The sequence below is a fragment of the Sinocyclocheilus anshuiensis genome, unplaced genomic scaffold, assembly GCF_001515605.1.
Source record: "Sinocyclocheilus anshuiensis isolate Anshui unplaced genomic scaffold, SAMN03320099.WGS_v1.1 scaffold2585, whole genome shotgun sequence".
Classification (NCBI taxonomy): domain Eukaryota; kingdom Metazoa; phylum Chordata; class Actinopteri; order Cypriniformes; family Cyprinidae; genus Sinocyclocheilus; species Sinocyclocheilus anshuiensis.
In genome coordinates this window covers 116,368-130,958 of record NW_015542593.1, presented here as the reverse complement: position 1 = coordinate 130,958, position 14,591 = coordinate 116,368, and the positions used below count along the sequence as shown (strand labels likewise).

The 14,591-nt window shown below is 37.7% G+C and overlaps 2 protein-coding genes across 5 annotated transcripts in view; both read right to left on the bottom strand.

Annotated features, from left to right (window-relative positions):
• Positions 1 to 4,099, bottom strand: part of LOC107694473 (centromere-associated protein E-like) — a 54,510-nt gene extending 50,411 nt beyond the window's left edge. For all 4 annotated transcript variants that reach the window (XM_016494173.1, XM_016494170.1, XM_016494172.1 and 1 more), the window contains exons 1-3: positions 4,008 to 4,099; positions 1,884 to 1,990; positions 1,721 to 1,810 (exon numbers count right to left, since the gene is read on the bottom strand). In XM_016494173.1, coding sequence (XP_016349659.1) covers positions 1,721 to 1,810; positions 1,884 to 1,990; positions 4,008 to 4,063 — 253 coding nt within the window. In that variant the 5' untranslated portion in view covers positions 4,064 to 4,099. The remainder of the gene's footprint in view (positions 1 to 1,720; positions 1,811 to 1,883; positions 1,991 to 4,007) is intronic.
• Positions 4,100 to 6,724: 2,625 nt separating this feature from the next.
• LOC107694475 (rhodopsin kinase-like) lies at positions 6,725 to 13,855 on the bottom strand. The gene is made up of 7 exons (XM_016494174.1): positions 12,909 to 13,855; positions 10,826 to 10,953; positions 10,111 to 10,268; positions 9,657 to 9,740; positions 9,304 to 9,428; positions 8,533 to 8,734; positions 6,725 to 7,119 (listed from the first exon to the last, which is right to left on the bottom strand). The coding sequence occupies exons 1-7, from the start codon at positions 13,608 to 13,610 to the stop codon at positions 6,827 to 6,829; spliced, it is 1,692 nt and encodes a 563-aa protein (XP_016349660.1). The 5' UTR covers positions 13,611 to 13,855; the 3' UTR covers positions 6,725 to 6,826.
• Positions 13,856 to 14,591: the final 736 nt, after the last annotated feature.

The window sequence follows — 14,591 nt, the reverse complement described above, 5'->3', positions numbered from 1 at the left end:
AATGATTTTTTTTTTAGCTTGTAAAAGCACCGTGCACATTTTACTTTCAATTTCAAATTAGCGTCAATTGCTTAAATTCAATTCAAACAACAAAATACAACGTAGAACTTTTATTAACAAAATGAATAAAAACTACACCATGCTATATGCCTAATATAAAATAACAAATAACCTGCACAAAGTTTAGGTATACAAAACTGAAGATCAGTAAACACTGTGGAACCAAATAAGAAACGTACGTTTATTAGCAAAACGAATAAGAAAGCTGGGAGACATGGCATACTTGATGAAATAAAAAAATTAAAAAAATCAGCAAACACTGTGAAACCAAATAAATAAACGCATGTTTAAAAAAAACTTCCAGTATCACCTAAGATAAATGGCAGAAGTAAACCGGCTTTTCAAAATCCAAAATACTTTTAAAACAGGCGCTTTTGCATGTCGTTTTGAAACTCTTGTCTGTCTCACACACTCTTCTTGTCAGCTTCTCCTTACGTGATAAATGAAAAATGAGTGGAAAAACCAAATAAATTGTACCGAACAATGACGTGACGCTATCAAATAGCAACCGGCGTAAAGTGAGAGGCGCGCACTCTTTATTATGCAGCACACACGTCAGCAGTGTGTAAGCATTTAAAACGGTCCGAGAACGATGCAAAAATCATTACAAGCACTGACAGCGAGAGACTGTTTAGTGCTGCAGCACATGTCTTCAATAAGAAGAGGAAGGGGTGATTGTTGCTGGTTACTGTATGATGATTTAAATCACGAAATGGTCTTAAACAATTAGTAAATAGACTGCAGAACGTTATGTTTTCTAATACACGTGCGCATTGCATGTATTCTGACAGCGCTATCTGCTTGTTAACCAGCATTCAAAGCGCGAGGAAAATCTGCGCTGAAACAGTGCTACTCGTCAGTTGCTCAGTCGCATTTTTATGAATTTTTTACAAGGCATGTGACAATGCGATATGTGCGACGTATTCGTCAACAAAAAGAAGCATTGAGGTCTTTCTGCGCGTTTCCGCCAAAATAAAAGTTGAGAAAAAGCAAGAACTCCAACATTCATAAATGTTAGTATTGTAATTTTACTGTTGTTCTGTAAAATAAAATAAAAAGACAATAATAATGATGATAATCTTTACAACAGCTCTGTTAATACATGTATTATAACATACACACAGTGTTCAACTTGAGATCTGTAATATTTTCTAATGTTTTAAAAGAAGTGTCTTCTGCTCAGCAAGGCTGCTTTTAATTTTACAGTAAAAATACATGCCTGATTCAAGGGGGGTCTGATTGCCAAAATATATTATTTTAGTAACTTATTAATTTTAAGTTAAATTGTGCTTTGTTGGTATAATGTCTGCTAGAATGTAAAAAAATGTTTAGTGTTAAATATTTTTAAATTGTTGTTTTGTAATTGATTTTTTCTTTGAAAAACAAGACAAAACAGTAAAAAGCACATTTTGGCTATTTAATTTATGCAATGGTGAAAAAAAATGGTCAAAATACATGAAAAACCGTGTTCGGTATCCGGCCCAGTGTTTCATTTTTTTTTGGCTTCAGCCAAGAATTTTCATTTCGGTGCATCCCTACTGTCTACCGCAGCAACCCTAGTATGTACTGCAGCACGTGCGGTTGTGTTGACTTGTTTGCCTGATATTACACCAAGCATGCCTTTCAAATACATTGTAATTGCTCTGATCTCTGGACTCACCGTTGTAGCCTTCAACGGCAGACACGACCAGCGGCTTTGCGATGTCCTGGTAGAGCTGAGTGGTGGTCTCTCCAGCGCTGAACACGCGGTCTGAAACACACGAAGCTCAGAACATGATGCGCTGCACTAGTGGTGAGTGAAGATCAGCTGAAGCTCGACTCACCGAAGCTGAAGCTCTTGGTTTGAGCTCCGTCATCATCCAGCTGATGGATGGCCTGTTTGTCGGCTCTCCAGAAGAGCTGCACTGGCTCTGAACTCTCAGATTCCTCTCTGAAATCATCAGATCATCATTACTGCTGGGTCTGAGAATCAGCCTTGAAGGGATAGTTCACCCAAAAATTAAAATTCTGTCATTAGTTACTCACCCTCATGTTGTTCCAAACCCGTGAGACCTTCGTTCATCTTCGGAACACAAATTAAGATATTTCTGATGAAATCCGAGAGCTCTCTGACCCTCCACAGACAGCAAGCATCCTAACACCATCAATGCTCAGAAATGTTAAAATAATCCATGTGACATCAGGGTTCAACCATAATTAAACGAAGCTACGAGAATACTTTTTGTGCACAAAGAAAACTAAAATAACGACTTTGATAACGACACCCTATAGTGCCATTTTAGACAGTATCGCATACGCATGTAAGAGGATACGTTATTTACATTGTTTATGCTTTGATCTGAATGTAAACAACGTATCCTCATACAAACATATGCGATACCGTCTAAAATGGCGCTATAGGGTGTCGTTATCAAAGTCGTTATTTTAGTTTTCTTTGTGCACAAAAAGTATTCTCGTAGCTTCGTTTAATTATGGTTGAACCCCTGATGTCACATGGATTATTTTAACGATGTCCTTGATCGTGTTAGGATGCTTGCTGTCTACGGAGGGCCAAAGAGAGCTCTCGGATTTCATCAGAAATATCTTAATGTGTGTTCTGAAGATGAACGGAGCTCTTACGCGTTTGGAACGACATGAGGGCGAGTAATTAATGACAGGATTTTCATTTTTGGGTGAACTATCCTTTTAAATAATACATTAACCCTCAAAATGCATTCGGGTCCGATTTGGCTTGGAAGAGAATGAGATGCATAAATATTTCTAAAAACTGCATAGCTTTTTATGAAACTTTGCAAATGCTTTAAGATCCTCAAAATACACATTTACTTTTTTACAATTACTTTTAAGAGATAAAACCATTTCAAATGTTCGGGTCATTTTGACCTGGGTACGTACGGAGCACCATTAGGTGTCAAAAATACTTTTGCCAAAATTACCTAGAGTTAAATTGGTGTCAAAAACTTAATTTATTTCACCTTTTCCCTATATCTCGCACACTTTAGGGATGAATTTTGTTGATAAACAGGAATGTTTTGAGGCATGAAAAATGCATCATCTTTTCCATCTGAAACTGAAGGTTTATGCAAGTAAAATTAATTTGTTTTGAAAACTTTTCAGGGTAGGATTCATAAATTTCTGTTTTTGGGCAGTCATTAATTATACATTCAAATTCCATTCATTCTATTGGGGTTAATACTGGTATTTTAACCGATAAAAACTTGAACATTTTTTATACATACATACATACATACATACATACATATATATATATATATATAAACACACACTTGGTGTGCGTCATGTGTAATTGTACATTTCAAAGAATTCCTCGGTTTTTTTACTTAATCAAAAAGGACTAATAACATGGTATAAAAAAAAAAATCATTTTCAAAAATTCAAAAAAATCATGAATGAGAAGTTGCTGATAAAATAAAGTTTACGCTAAAAAATATTAACTTACGTCTTCTCTACAAAAAGACGATTCTTTGGGTCCAAATGGAAAATAGTCCACAGATTTAGAATGCATTATAAAGGTTAAAATAATAAATGAGCTCGATGGTAACTAACAGAATTTGTCAAACCTGGTAAACCAACGAAATATAAAGGATATTATTACTGACTAATATAGTATTGTAACATATTACGGTTTCTAAAATAGATTTCCTTCATAAATATTTACAAAAACAGCCTTTTGTATTGATTTAAGATGACAATAATTCTTCATTTCTCTTTTGGAAGAATCTTTTAGGTTTAACTTGCCTCCTCAAACTAAGCACATTTTGTTTTTAGGACAGGTTTACTTCAGAAATATAACAAAAACAATCTTCTGTACGTTAGTAAGTTAGTTTAAGATGGTGTCGTCAGTTAGAATCACTCGGCAAATAACTCTGTTAACTTATATTACATTTCCCTCCACTCTGTAACGTTAAATATGTAGCTTTTCTTACCTTTTAATGAGAGGTCTGACTCTAACGCACACTTTAACGGCGGATTCCTCCGCCATCTTCTCTCCGTTAACGCTAACCGACTGAGCGCGCGCGGTGAGATTTAAAATTTCAACCGACTTTTCATTGGACGGCGATCTATGCGCACGCGCAGATCAACGGTCGCCCTCATTGGTCCCTGTTGAAAATAACTAAAGCGGACATAGGATTTTAAACGATAACTCATTTGAATATGCATGTCCGTGGATGACGCCTCATGAATATTACGTTTTCTGTGAAAGTTGCGCCACGGTTTGTAATTTTATACAACTTATTAATTATGGTTGATTTTTCCATTTTTGTTGTTTCGTGGTTTTTACGTTGTAATTTTAAACAATTAATTACGTTTGAATTTTTTCCCCCCATGTTTCCTTTTTTGCTGTTTCTTAAATTGTTTTGTTTCAGAATGTTTTTTTTTTTATAATACATCTTAAATATAGTATTTTTGCTATTGTTTGATATTTAAAACACGTGTAATCTTGTCAACAAATAGCAGGTTTCCACTGTGACAACATGCCCCAGTTAAATTAACAGTATATTTGGATTTTTTTTTTTTTCAAGTGTGAAAATGTTCAATAGCGTTTTTTATTTAAGACTCTAAGGTTTGTGTCTATACAGAAACTGACTTTTTTTTAATAACAACCAAAAAGACAAATATGCACTGGAGTAAAATGTGTGACAACTAGCCCCGGGCTGCCTCATAATGGACTAAACTCCAATATGACAAAAATCCTGGTTTTAAATCAGCAGGGTAACTTTTTTCTTTATTTTTCTCAAAACACACAGACACCCAGAGCTGAGGTGTATTTATGGCAAAACATTTATTTGAAATCATAATTGTGACAGCTCTCACATTATTCAAAAGGATGATATGATAACCAATGCAACCTAAAGACATTTACAGCTTTTTACATGCAAAAAAATTGGGATTCCCAAAAGTAGAGCTACTGGTATCTTTGCTAGGGCACTTAGAAGGAAAGCAATTCATGCACAGAAGCGTCTTTGTGTTTATGGCAACAATGGCAGGACTAGTCAACAGCACCTAACTAGCCTCTAACTAACCCGTTAACCGATCGCTCGACATTCACTCGCACTGTGCACCACCTCAGACAGGCTCATTAAACACAACCAATCAAGGAATTAATTAAAGCAATTCAAATAACTCACTAAGACCAAAGATAAAAACACTGAGTTCAGGATGAAAAGAGCTCAAAACCAGTTCAATAAAAACGAGAAATGCACTGAATTATTCATTCAGACGGTGTAGAAATCAATGAACATTAAACTGATCATAAACAACAAATATACAAAGACATCTGTCCAATCGGACATTCACTCAGATCAGAGAACAATGTCATTATTACTCAGATAATCGCATCTCATTTATTTAACCCTTGTGCTGCTGAAAATCCTGCACCTAATTTAGTGTTCCTGTCAAAAATTAGCAGCCTTTTTTTTTTTTTTTTAATTCTTATAAATCTCTCATTGTGCTATATTATCACCAAATCTTGGATTCAATATGTTTGTCAACTTGTTTTCTGTCAATTAGCATCAAAGTCAACATTTGCTTTTGGAGCTGATTGATCGTAAGACTCATTAATCTGAACTTATGCACCTCATTTTTTGAGTGAAAAAGCATTATTTTGAAAATATTCAGTTTTGAGTGATAAAAGATTATTTGTGAATAATTTTGTCAATATTTACTCAAAAACTGACGTTCATAAGCTCTAATAATACAGCATAACACAAGATTTATAAGCAGTTTTTTTTGTAGGCCGGTCATTTTCGACCAGAAGCAACCGTGTGAGTAAACTCAACGTTTTAATACAATGCGATAACATTTTTTGGGAAAATAACCCAAACACAACATGAGAACACTGCAAAAAAAAAAAAGGCTTATCTTACTTAGTATTTTCTCTTGTTTCTAGTCAAAATATCTAAAAATTATTAAATTAAGATGCATGTACTAGATAAGCAAAATGACGTAAGATATTCAATCCAGGGGAAAAACTAAATTAAGTGAATTGTGCTTCAAACAAGTAAAATGCTCTGCAAGTGGGGTAAGAGAAATACTCTTGTTTTACTTTCCCCACTGGCAGATCAGTTTATTTATTATAAGCAAAATGCACTTAATTTAGTTTTCCCCCATACAAACAAGACTAAATATCTTACGTCATTTTGCTTATCTAGTAAATGCATCTTAATTTAAAAATGTTTAGATATCTTAGAAACAAGACAAAAATACTAAGCAAGATAAGTTTTTTTTTTTTTTTTTTGCAGTGCATTAATTTTACTTACAGTTATTACTGACTGAGCTTTATGGATATCCAAAGAAAGACTGCAAAGCATTTGGCTCTTTATTCTTTCCTTATACTTAGATATTCTCATTCGGTTCTGTTTAAAAGCCTAAATGCTAAACGTGCTTGAACAGAACTGAACTCAGTTTACTGCTCAATAAACTCAATAATCACTAATATAAATACTCAAGAGCAGTGCACCCTTCACCCTGAGCTTTTAGAATAAATGTGACCCTGGAGCACAAAAGCAGTCATAAGCAGCACAGGGATATTTGTAGCAATAGCCAACAATACATTGTATGGGTCAAAGATTTTCAAATATTGTCCTATCCTAACAAACCATACATCAATGGAAAGCTGATTTATTCAGCGTTCAGTTCATGCATAAATCTCAGTTTCAAGAAATGGACCCTTATGACTGGTTTTGTGCTCCAGGGTCACAGTTGAAGCTGAAGTGCTCTATCTGAGGGTTCGGTGCTGCTGTGGTTATGAGATGCTGCAGGTGGAGGATTTGGGCGGCAGCTCCAGGATGGATTCTCTGCGCAGGTCGTTGGGCACCGTGCCGTTTGGACCCCACACGTTCAGCTCGCCGTAGACACCCATCTCGATCATCTCCTCCTGCCAGGGGATGGGGATGTTTCCCGACGCAAACTCATCGTAGAACGTCTTGTCATCGTCCTCCAGACAGACCCCCTTCACCGTGGAGAAAGCGCCCACGTCGTCCAGATTCTTGGCGTAGACCGTCTTGGAATCCGGTACGAAAGGAGGCGGCAGAATCCCTGTATACAGGGCATCAGTGTGGCGTTAGTGCACTCAGAAGACAAGATCTGATGGATCTGCACTAGTAAGGTTTTTCCTCTGCATTTATATGATCAAAAATACAGTAAAAATTGTGAAAATTATTACAATTTAAGCTAGCTGTTTCTATGTGAATATCTGTTAAACTGTAATTTATTTCTGTGATCAAAGCTGCATTTATGCATTCTAATATGCTGATTTGATGCTCAAGAAACATTTATTATTATTATTAATGTTGAAAACAGTCGTGCTGCACAATATTTTTGTGGAAACCATCATGCATTTTATTTGTCAGGATTCACAGATGAACAGAAAGTAAACAGCATTTATTTGAAATAGAAATATTTTGGAACATTAGAAATGTCACTTTTGATCAATTCAATGTGTCCTTGATAAATAAAAGCATTAACGAATAAAAAAAATTCTTACATTTCCCAAAATTTTGAATGAAAAGTATCAGAGTTTCCACAAAAATACACGACTGTGTTCAACATTGATAATAATCAGAAATGTTTCTTGAGCAGCAAATCAGCATATTAGACTGATTTCTGAAGATCATGTGACACTGAAGACTGGAGTAATGATGCTGAAAATACAGCTGCGCATCACAGAAATAAATTACAGTTTAACAGATATTCACTTAGAAACAGCTATTTTAAATTGCAATAATATTTTACAATTTTTACTGTATTTTTGATCAAATAAATGCAGCTTTGATCACAGAAATAAATTACAGTTGAACAGATAGTCAGATAGAAACAGCTGTTTTAAATTGCAATAATATTTAAAATTTTTTACTGTATTTGTTATCAAATAAATGCAGCTTTGATCACAGAAATAAATTACAGTTTAACAGATATTCACATAGAAACAGCTATTTTAAATTGCAATAATATTTTACAATTTTTACTGTATTTTTGATCAAATAAATGCAGCTTTGATCACAGAAATAAATTACAGTTTAACAGATATTCACATAGAAACAGCTATTTTAAATTGCAATAATATTTTACAATTTTTACTGTATTTTTGATCAAATAAATGCAGCTTTGATCACAGAAATAAATTACAGTTTAAAAGATATTCACATAGAAACAGCTATTTTAAATTGCAATAATATTAAATTTTTTTTACTGTATTTTTTATCAAATAAATGCAGCTTTAATCACAGGAACAAATTACAGTTTAACAGATATTCACATAGAAAACAGCTAATTTAAATTGTAAAAATATTTCACAATTTTTACTGTATTTTTGATCAAATAAATGCAGCCTCGCTGAGCAGAAGAGATTCAAAACCATTTTTAAAAACCGTACTGATTTCAAACGTTTGATCAGTAGGGTAAAGGTCTAATCATGCTTGTGTTTGCTCTAAACTCTCATCATCTTCACACCTGCGTCGAGTTTCCTCCAGTTGATTTCGCTGAAGAAGGGATGCGCGCGCAGCTCGTCACACGAGCCGCTCTTGAAGCCCAGTCTCTTGTCCACCTCTTTAGCCAGCAGAGCCTCACAGATGGACTTGGCTTTCTCACTGAAGGATTCTGGGTAGGTCACCGGGTCGTTCAGGATCTGCTTCTTCACCTCTTTATTCTCCACCTGAGGAGCAAACAATCACAATGACAGAGCCAAGAACAACAGCTGCAGATATAACAGTGTTTGTAAGCACAACAACAGAGTACAAAACAAGCAAACAAATAAAACTGAAGAGTTGTCATTAGAATAGCCATTGACTTCCATAGTATTTTCTTTTTTTTTTTTTTGCATACTATGGAGGTCAATGGTATGGAAGGCCGTTTCCGCCACTGAATAAAAAATAAAAAAGGTAATTGCGACTTTTTATAGGGAGATCACATGGTGCTCGCAACGCCAAGCTCATGGGTTCGATTCCCAATGAATGCATTGCACACAGAATTGCGCATCGCGCTACTGTTCCATTGTTTTGTGCTTAGACGCCCGCCTTTGACCGTCTCTGCGTCTCATGCATGACACGCCGTTCTAAAAATGCTTCACTCGAGTTCAAATGAGTTATTTAGAGCAAGGCCTTGCACTTTTCTCATTCCAAGCAAAAGCACATTCTGCTTGAGTCGCTTTAAATAAAAGCATCTGCTGAATGCATGAATGTGATTCTACTAAAGATCCTCTGGAGAACGAATGTTGAAGATCACCTTCTCTCCTCGAGTCCTGAAGGGTCCTTTGGCGGCGATGAACTCGTACAGCGTGACCCCGAGAGTGAAGTAATCTACTGAGTAATCATATTCTTCACCCTTGAGCAGCTCCGGGGCCATGAACCCTGAAAACACACACACACACACACACTCTCACACACACACACACACACACACACACACACACAGGTGAAAATGTTTATGAATGAACCTCGCAGCATCAGCACTCATGTTTAAAGTTTCAAGTTTATATGGATGTATATGAGCATCAAGATAAGCTTGATTCTACTCCAATAGATTCTTGGAGTGTGAGTTTTGACCATGATGTTTTTTGAACGTGATGAGCTTTTCACCTGGAGTTCCAGCATAGCCTTTGGTCTTGAGCTGGTCATCTGCGAGCTCCACAGCCAAGCCGAGGTCAGAGATACGGACGTGACCTGAAAACACCAGCATGACGTGTGTGTGACCGAAACCCCTCTCAACCCATCAGATGTGTGCACACTAAATCATATAATATACTAATGATTTCTGAAGATCATGTGACACTGAAGACTGGAGTAATGATGCTGAAAATACAGCTGCGCATCACAGAAATACATTACAGTTTAACAGATATTCACATAGAAAGCAGTTATTTTAAATAGTAAAAATATTTCACAATTTTACTGCTTTTGCTGTACTTTGGATCAAATAAATCCAGGCTTGGTGAGCAGAAGAGACTTCTTTAAAAAATGATAAAAATCTTGCGGTCCAAAAACCTTTGACTGGTCGTGTATGTTGATGAGAGATGCACTTTAACATGTTCACCTTCATTATCCAGCAGAACGTTTTCTGGCTTCAGGTCTCTGTAGATGATTCTCTTCTGGTGAAGATGCTCCAGTCCTTGAATGATCTGAGCAGCATAATAACACGCTCTGGCTTCAGAAAACCCTGGGTTATTCTCATCCACATTATAGACGTGGTACCTGCAAAAGAATCACACAGACTCTTTAAAATACGTACAGAAATTCACGAAACAATTAAACTAAACTAAAAAATAAAATAAAATATGAAACCAGCAATCACAGGCGAAGCAGGGCAATGACCTCATCAAAAGTGCAGTGCATCACAACCAAACAGGCCTACTGGGTCAAAGGTTACGAGGAAACGTTTAAAGTTTAACATTAAACCAGTAGGTGGCGCTGTTACAAAGCTACTGAGCTCTGGGGCTCAAGATCACAATGTAAAGAACAGGCGTGATACAAGCAATCGCCCAGGTGTTTTCACTGGGTTCAAAACACATGCTTTTGAATATCCAATATCTATGTGTTTTATTGTGTCAGAAAGCTTCTGAAGACTATTTGTGCCAAATTTGGTGAGGATCGGATAAACTTTGTGGGAAGAGCAGCTGAAATGGTTTTGCTCTAAATCAGTTACGACAGGCCAAAGATGCCCAGAAAAACATCTGGATAGAATACAAGTAATAATAATAATATGGTCAATCTAAAGAATGGCCGTGATTCATTGTGTGTGCGTGACTGACCTCAGGTCTCCTCCGTTCATGATGGTCATCACCAGACACAGCTCTGTTTTGGTCTGGAAGGCGTAAGCCAGCGTCACGATGAATCTACTGTGAACTCGAGCCAGGATCCGTTTCTCAACCATGGAGCCCTGTGAGAACAAACAACACGAGTGTGACGGACGATCTTCAGCTCGACACAAGAACATACAGAAGGAGACTAACGAGTCAGATATGAAATCAAATAAGAAGATCAGTGATCTCATGATTCTTTCATGTTCACGTCGACTTTTCAATAATATCATTTACAATGAAAGTTTGATTTGAAAAATTATGCATTTTCACTAGTGCTCTGACATTTGGACTCCACTGCATATATAAAAGCATATTTTTCAGATGAACATATACATGCAGAAAGAGCAAAACATACATAATAAAGCAATAATCCCCGTGAAGTCGTGGTTTACAGTGAATTTATAACAGCTAAGGGGCGTTGTTAGGTAAATTCACTGTAAACCACGGCTTCACGGGGATTATTGCTTTTATAAAACGGTTATTCCATATACATAGTTAGGTTTCACAAAATAAAACAGAGCAAATAAAGTGTAATGATATTAATAAAAACAGTATTCTTCCACCAAACAATGTAGCTCCTCAGAAACAGTTGTGGTTGCTACAAAGTGGTTGCCGAGCAACACACAAACGTAAACAAAGGTGTATGTTACTTTGTAGAGTCATTTACAACAGCTTCGAACGTGGCTCAGCCAATCAGAATCAAGCACCGGAACTATCTGCTTTATAATAGATTTTAAGAACCTCAGTATACTAACACAGATGTTCTCTTTTATATATGTGAACCAAAGCACTAGTTGTCCTACTGTAGTTTATTTCATGCATTATGACACATGCAGGATGCATTTCCCAGTTTTCTGTTTCGCAACCGATGCATAACAGAAGAGCGACTGTTTCCAAACAGCACAATAATCTGTCAGTGAATGATGTTTTCATGCTTGTAACTATGAATGAGGTCTTTAATAATCTTTGGACTCACGATGGACAGTGTTCAACATTTACACAAGGACACACATGTACGGTCAGTATCATCTCCAGCGTTCTTCCTGTCCAGGATTTCCACAACAAATCTGTTCCATAATTAAATGTGCTGGAGTTGCATTTCATAATGAGCTGCAGGCCAAAGCGCTAAAGCTTCATCAGCTCTAATGCTGCCGCTGGTCCACAGAGCTGTTCACTCATCTGACTGATGCTTACAGACGCTCAAACACGTGCACATCTCATCAAAACTGATGAAGAATGAAGAGGAACATGATGCTCTGCTGCACTCAATGTCCTTTATCATCACCGGAGGTTTTCATCATTTATTCTGACGGAAATCAGTCAACAGTCCAAAACTGATACAAGCACACTCTAATTTTGAATGTTTGGTCATTTCATAAGTTGTGATCTAAAACAGGATTGCTTTGTTGGAGTGAAGCGCTAGTAAAGCATATCACCCGCAGTAAAGCCTTCACCTTCATCATCAATGTCACGTCTGAGCTGCTTAATCGCACAAAACCAACATGTCAATCAGGATCCACATCCTGTTATCTAAGCGTTACCATTACTAGTCTTGCAATACATATCTATTGCCCTGGACATCTCCATAAAAAATGAGGAAAAGGTGCCATTTGTGCCTTAAACCAAAACCGTTTGGTTTTGCTTTTACAAGCGACCACCCAGTTGAATTTATTGGGTTCAAAACACATGCTTTTAAATTTCCAATATCTCTGTGATTTATTTTATCAGTAAGGTTCTAAAGATGATCTGCACCAAATTTGGTGAAGATCGGATAAACTTTGTGGAAAGAGCAGCTCAAATGGTTTTGCTCTAACCGGCCGAGGACACTCAAAAAAAACACCTCATCATATTTACCCATTTCAGGCCCAAAGCACCAGAGCACCCTAAACCTATTTCAACCCCATTAACGTTACATTTCAATCATTTGAACAGACAACTAACTCTTCATTCAAACAGTAGTAAGTCCTTTGGACGCCAATGGCAAGATCCTCATAACCAAACCTCAACCAAAGGCATCAAGCCGCTTTCATACCTCATAGCCTTTCCTCTTCTTCAGCCTCTTCTTGTTGAGCTTCTTGCAGGCGTACAGCTTCCCCGTGGCCCTCATCTGACAGGCGGACACCTCTCCGAATCCACCCTTACCCAGAACACGGAAGTCCAGGAACCAGTCCTCGGCTACGGGCTGCATCTCCAGCCACTTCCACTGGAGGAACCGCTTAAAGTACATGGTCTCTAGATAGAAGGTGAAGGGAACCTCTTTGAGGAAGTCGAAAACGCTGGCTAGGATCTGCACAAACAGGTCATCCGCCACCTCCTCATACCGCTCCTTCACCTTGGTGATGTCGTTCTCGGGTAAAAACGGGCAGAAGTGCTTGGCCGAAGGCTCCATGTAGCGCTGGAGGATTTTGGCGGCTTTCTGAGCTCGGTCTTTATCCTCGGCGGTGTCATACGCCTCGATGTCCTTCCAGAGGCGACAAGGGCCTTTATACTCATTGGTGGTTTCCAGAAACTCTTGAAACAGTCGCTTACCAATGGGTTGCTCCACACAGATGCTCTTAAACTGCAGATCCAGAGTTTCTCTCAGACCTTCGCACACCGTGATGTGGGGCAGCTTGAGTTTGGCATGGTACTTCTTGCCTCGGTTGGCCACCGGGTTAGCCGTGCCGTCGAAACTGCCACGGGCCGAGATGTACGCCGAGTTGGCCACCACCGTCGTCAGGCCGCCGATGTCCATGGTGAGGCGAGGGAACTGAACTGGGACTTTCGGAGTGAGAGCGAGACGAGATTGGCAGCTGAAGGGTCACAGCGAGAGCATTGGAGCTCAGCGCCGTGAGACTGGTCCTCACCGGAGAAGAAGTGTGGGATTAGATCATGAGATGCAGAGGAACGGACAGTGACCAATGGATCCAGCACGACGTCTTGAGTCCGATGGGAAAGTGAACAATAAGCCCTGCAACACACACACTCAGACGGATCCACCTGACTCAACATCTTTCATAAGGCTTTATCCTCTAACTCCATAATACCTTCCTCAAGTTAACACCTCTCACTGATGGAGAAGCGAGAACATCACTCACCACAATGACACTCTAAACATCCTATAATTCAGAGTTCAGAATTAATTCATCAAATGACTCAAGCACATCTGTGAGCCTGGAGCACAAAAGCAGTGTTAAGTCGCTGGGGTATATTTGTAGCAATAGCCAACAATACATTGTATGGGTCAAAATTATACATTTCTCTTTTATGCCAAAAATCATTAGGATATTAAGTAAAGATCATGTTCCATGAAGATATTTTATGTTTCCTACCGTAAATATATCAAAACTTAATTTTTGATTAGTAATATGCATTGCTAAGAACTTAATTTGGACAACTTTAAAGATGATTTTCTCAATATTTAGATTTTTTTGCACCCTCAGATTCCAGATTTTCAAATATTGTCCTATCCTAACAAACCATACATCAATGGAAAGCTTATTTATTCAGCTTTCAGATCATGTATAAATCTCAATTTCAAAAAATGTGAAAAAACAGTGAAAAACTTCACGGTTCCATCAGAGAGGATCAGAAAAAGTAACGGTTCTGGAAAGAAACTCATTGTTTGGCACATTTTCACGGGTGAAATCCAGGCATTTCAATAGGAATCCACACTATAGGAATTTTTGTGTAAGGGGCAAAAGATTTTCACATGCAGATTTTGCATGCATTCGCC

Excerpts from the sequence above, each read along its gene's own strand:
- LOC107694475 (XM_016494174.1), bottom strand. The coding sequence starts at position 13,610 with ATGGACATCGGCGGCCTGACGACGGTGGTGGCCAACTCGGCGTACATC. Across the intron at positions 10,954-12,908 it reads AGAAGAGGAAAGGCTATGAG|GGCTCCATGGTTGAGAAACG; the intron begins GTATGAAAGCGG and ends TTGTTCTCACAG. Across the intron at positions 9,741-10,110 it reads CGTTCTGCTGGATAATGAAG|GTCACGTCCGTATCTCTGAC; the intron begins GTGAACATGTTA and ends TGGTGTTTTCAG.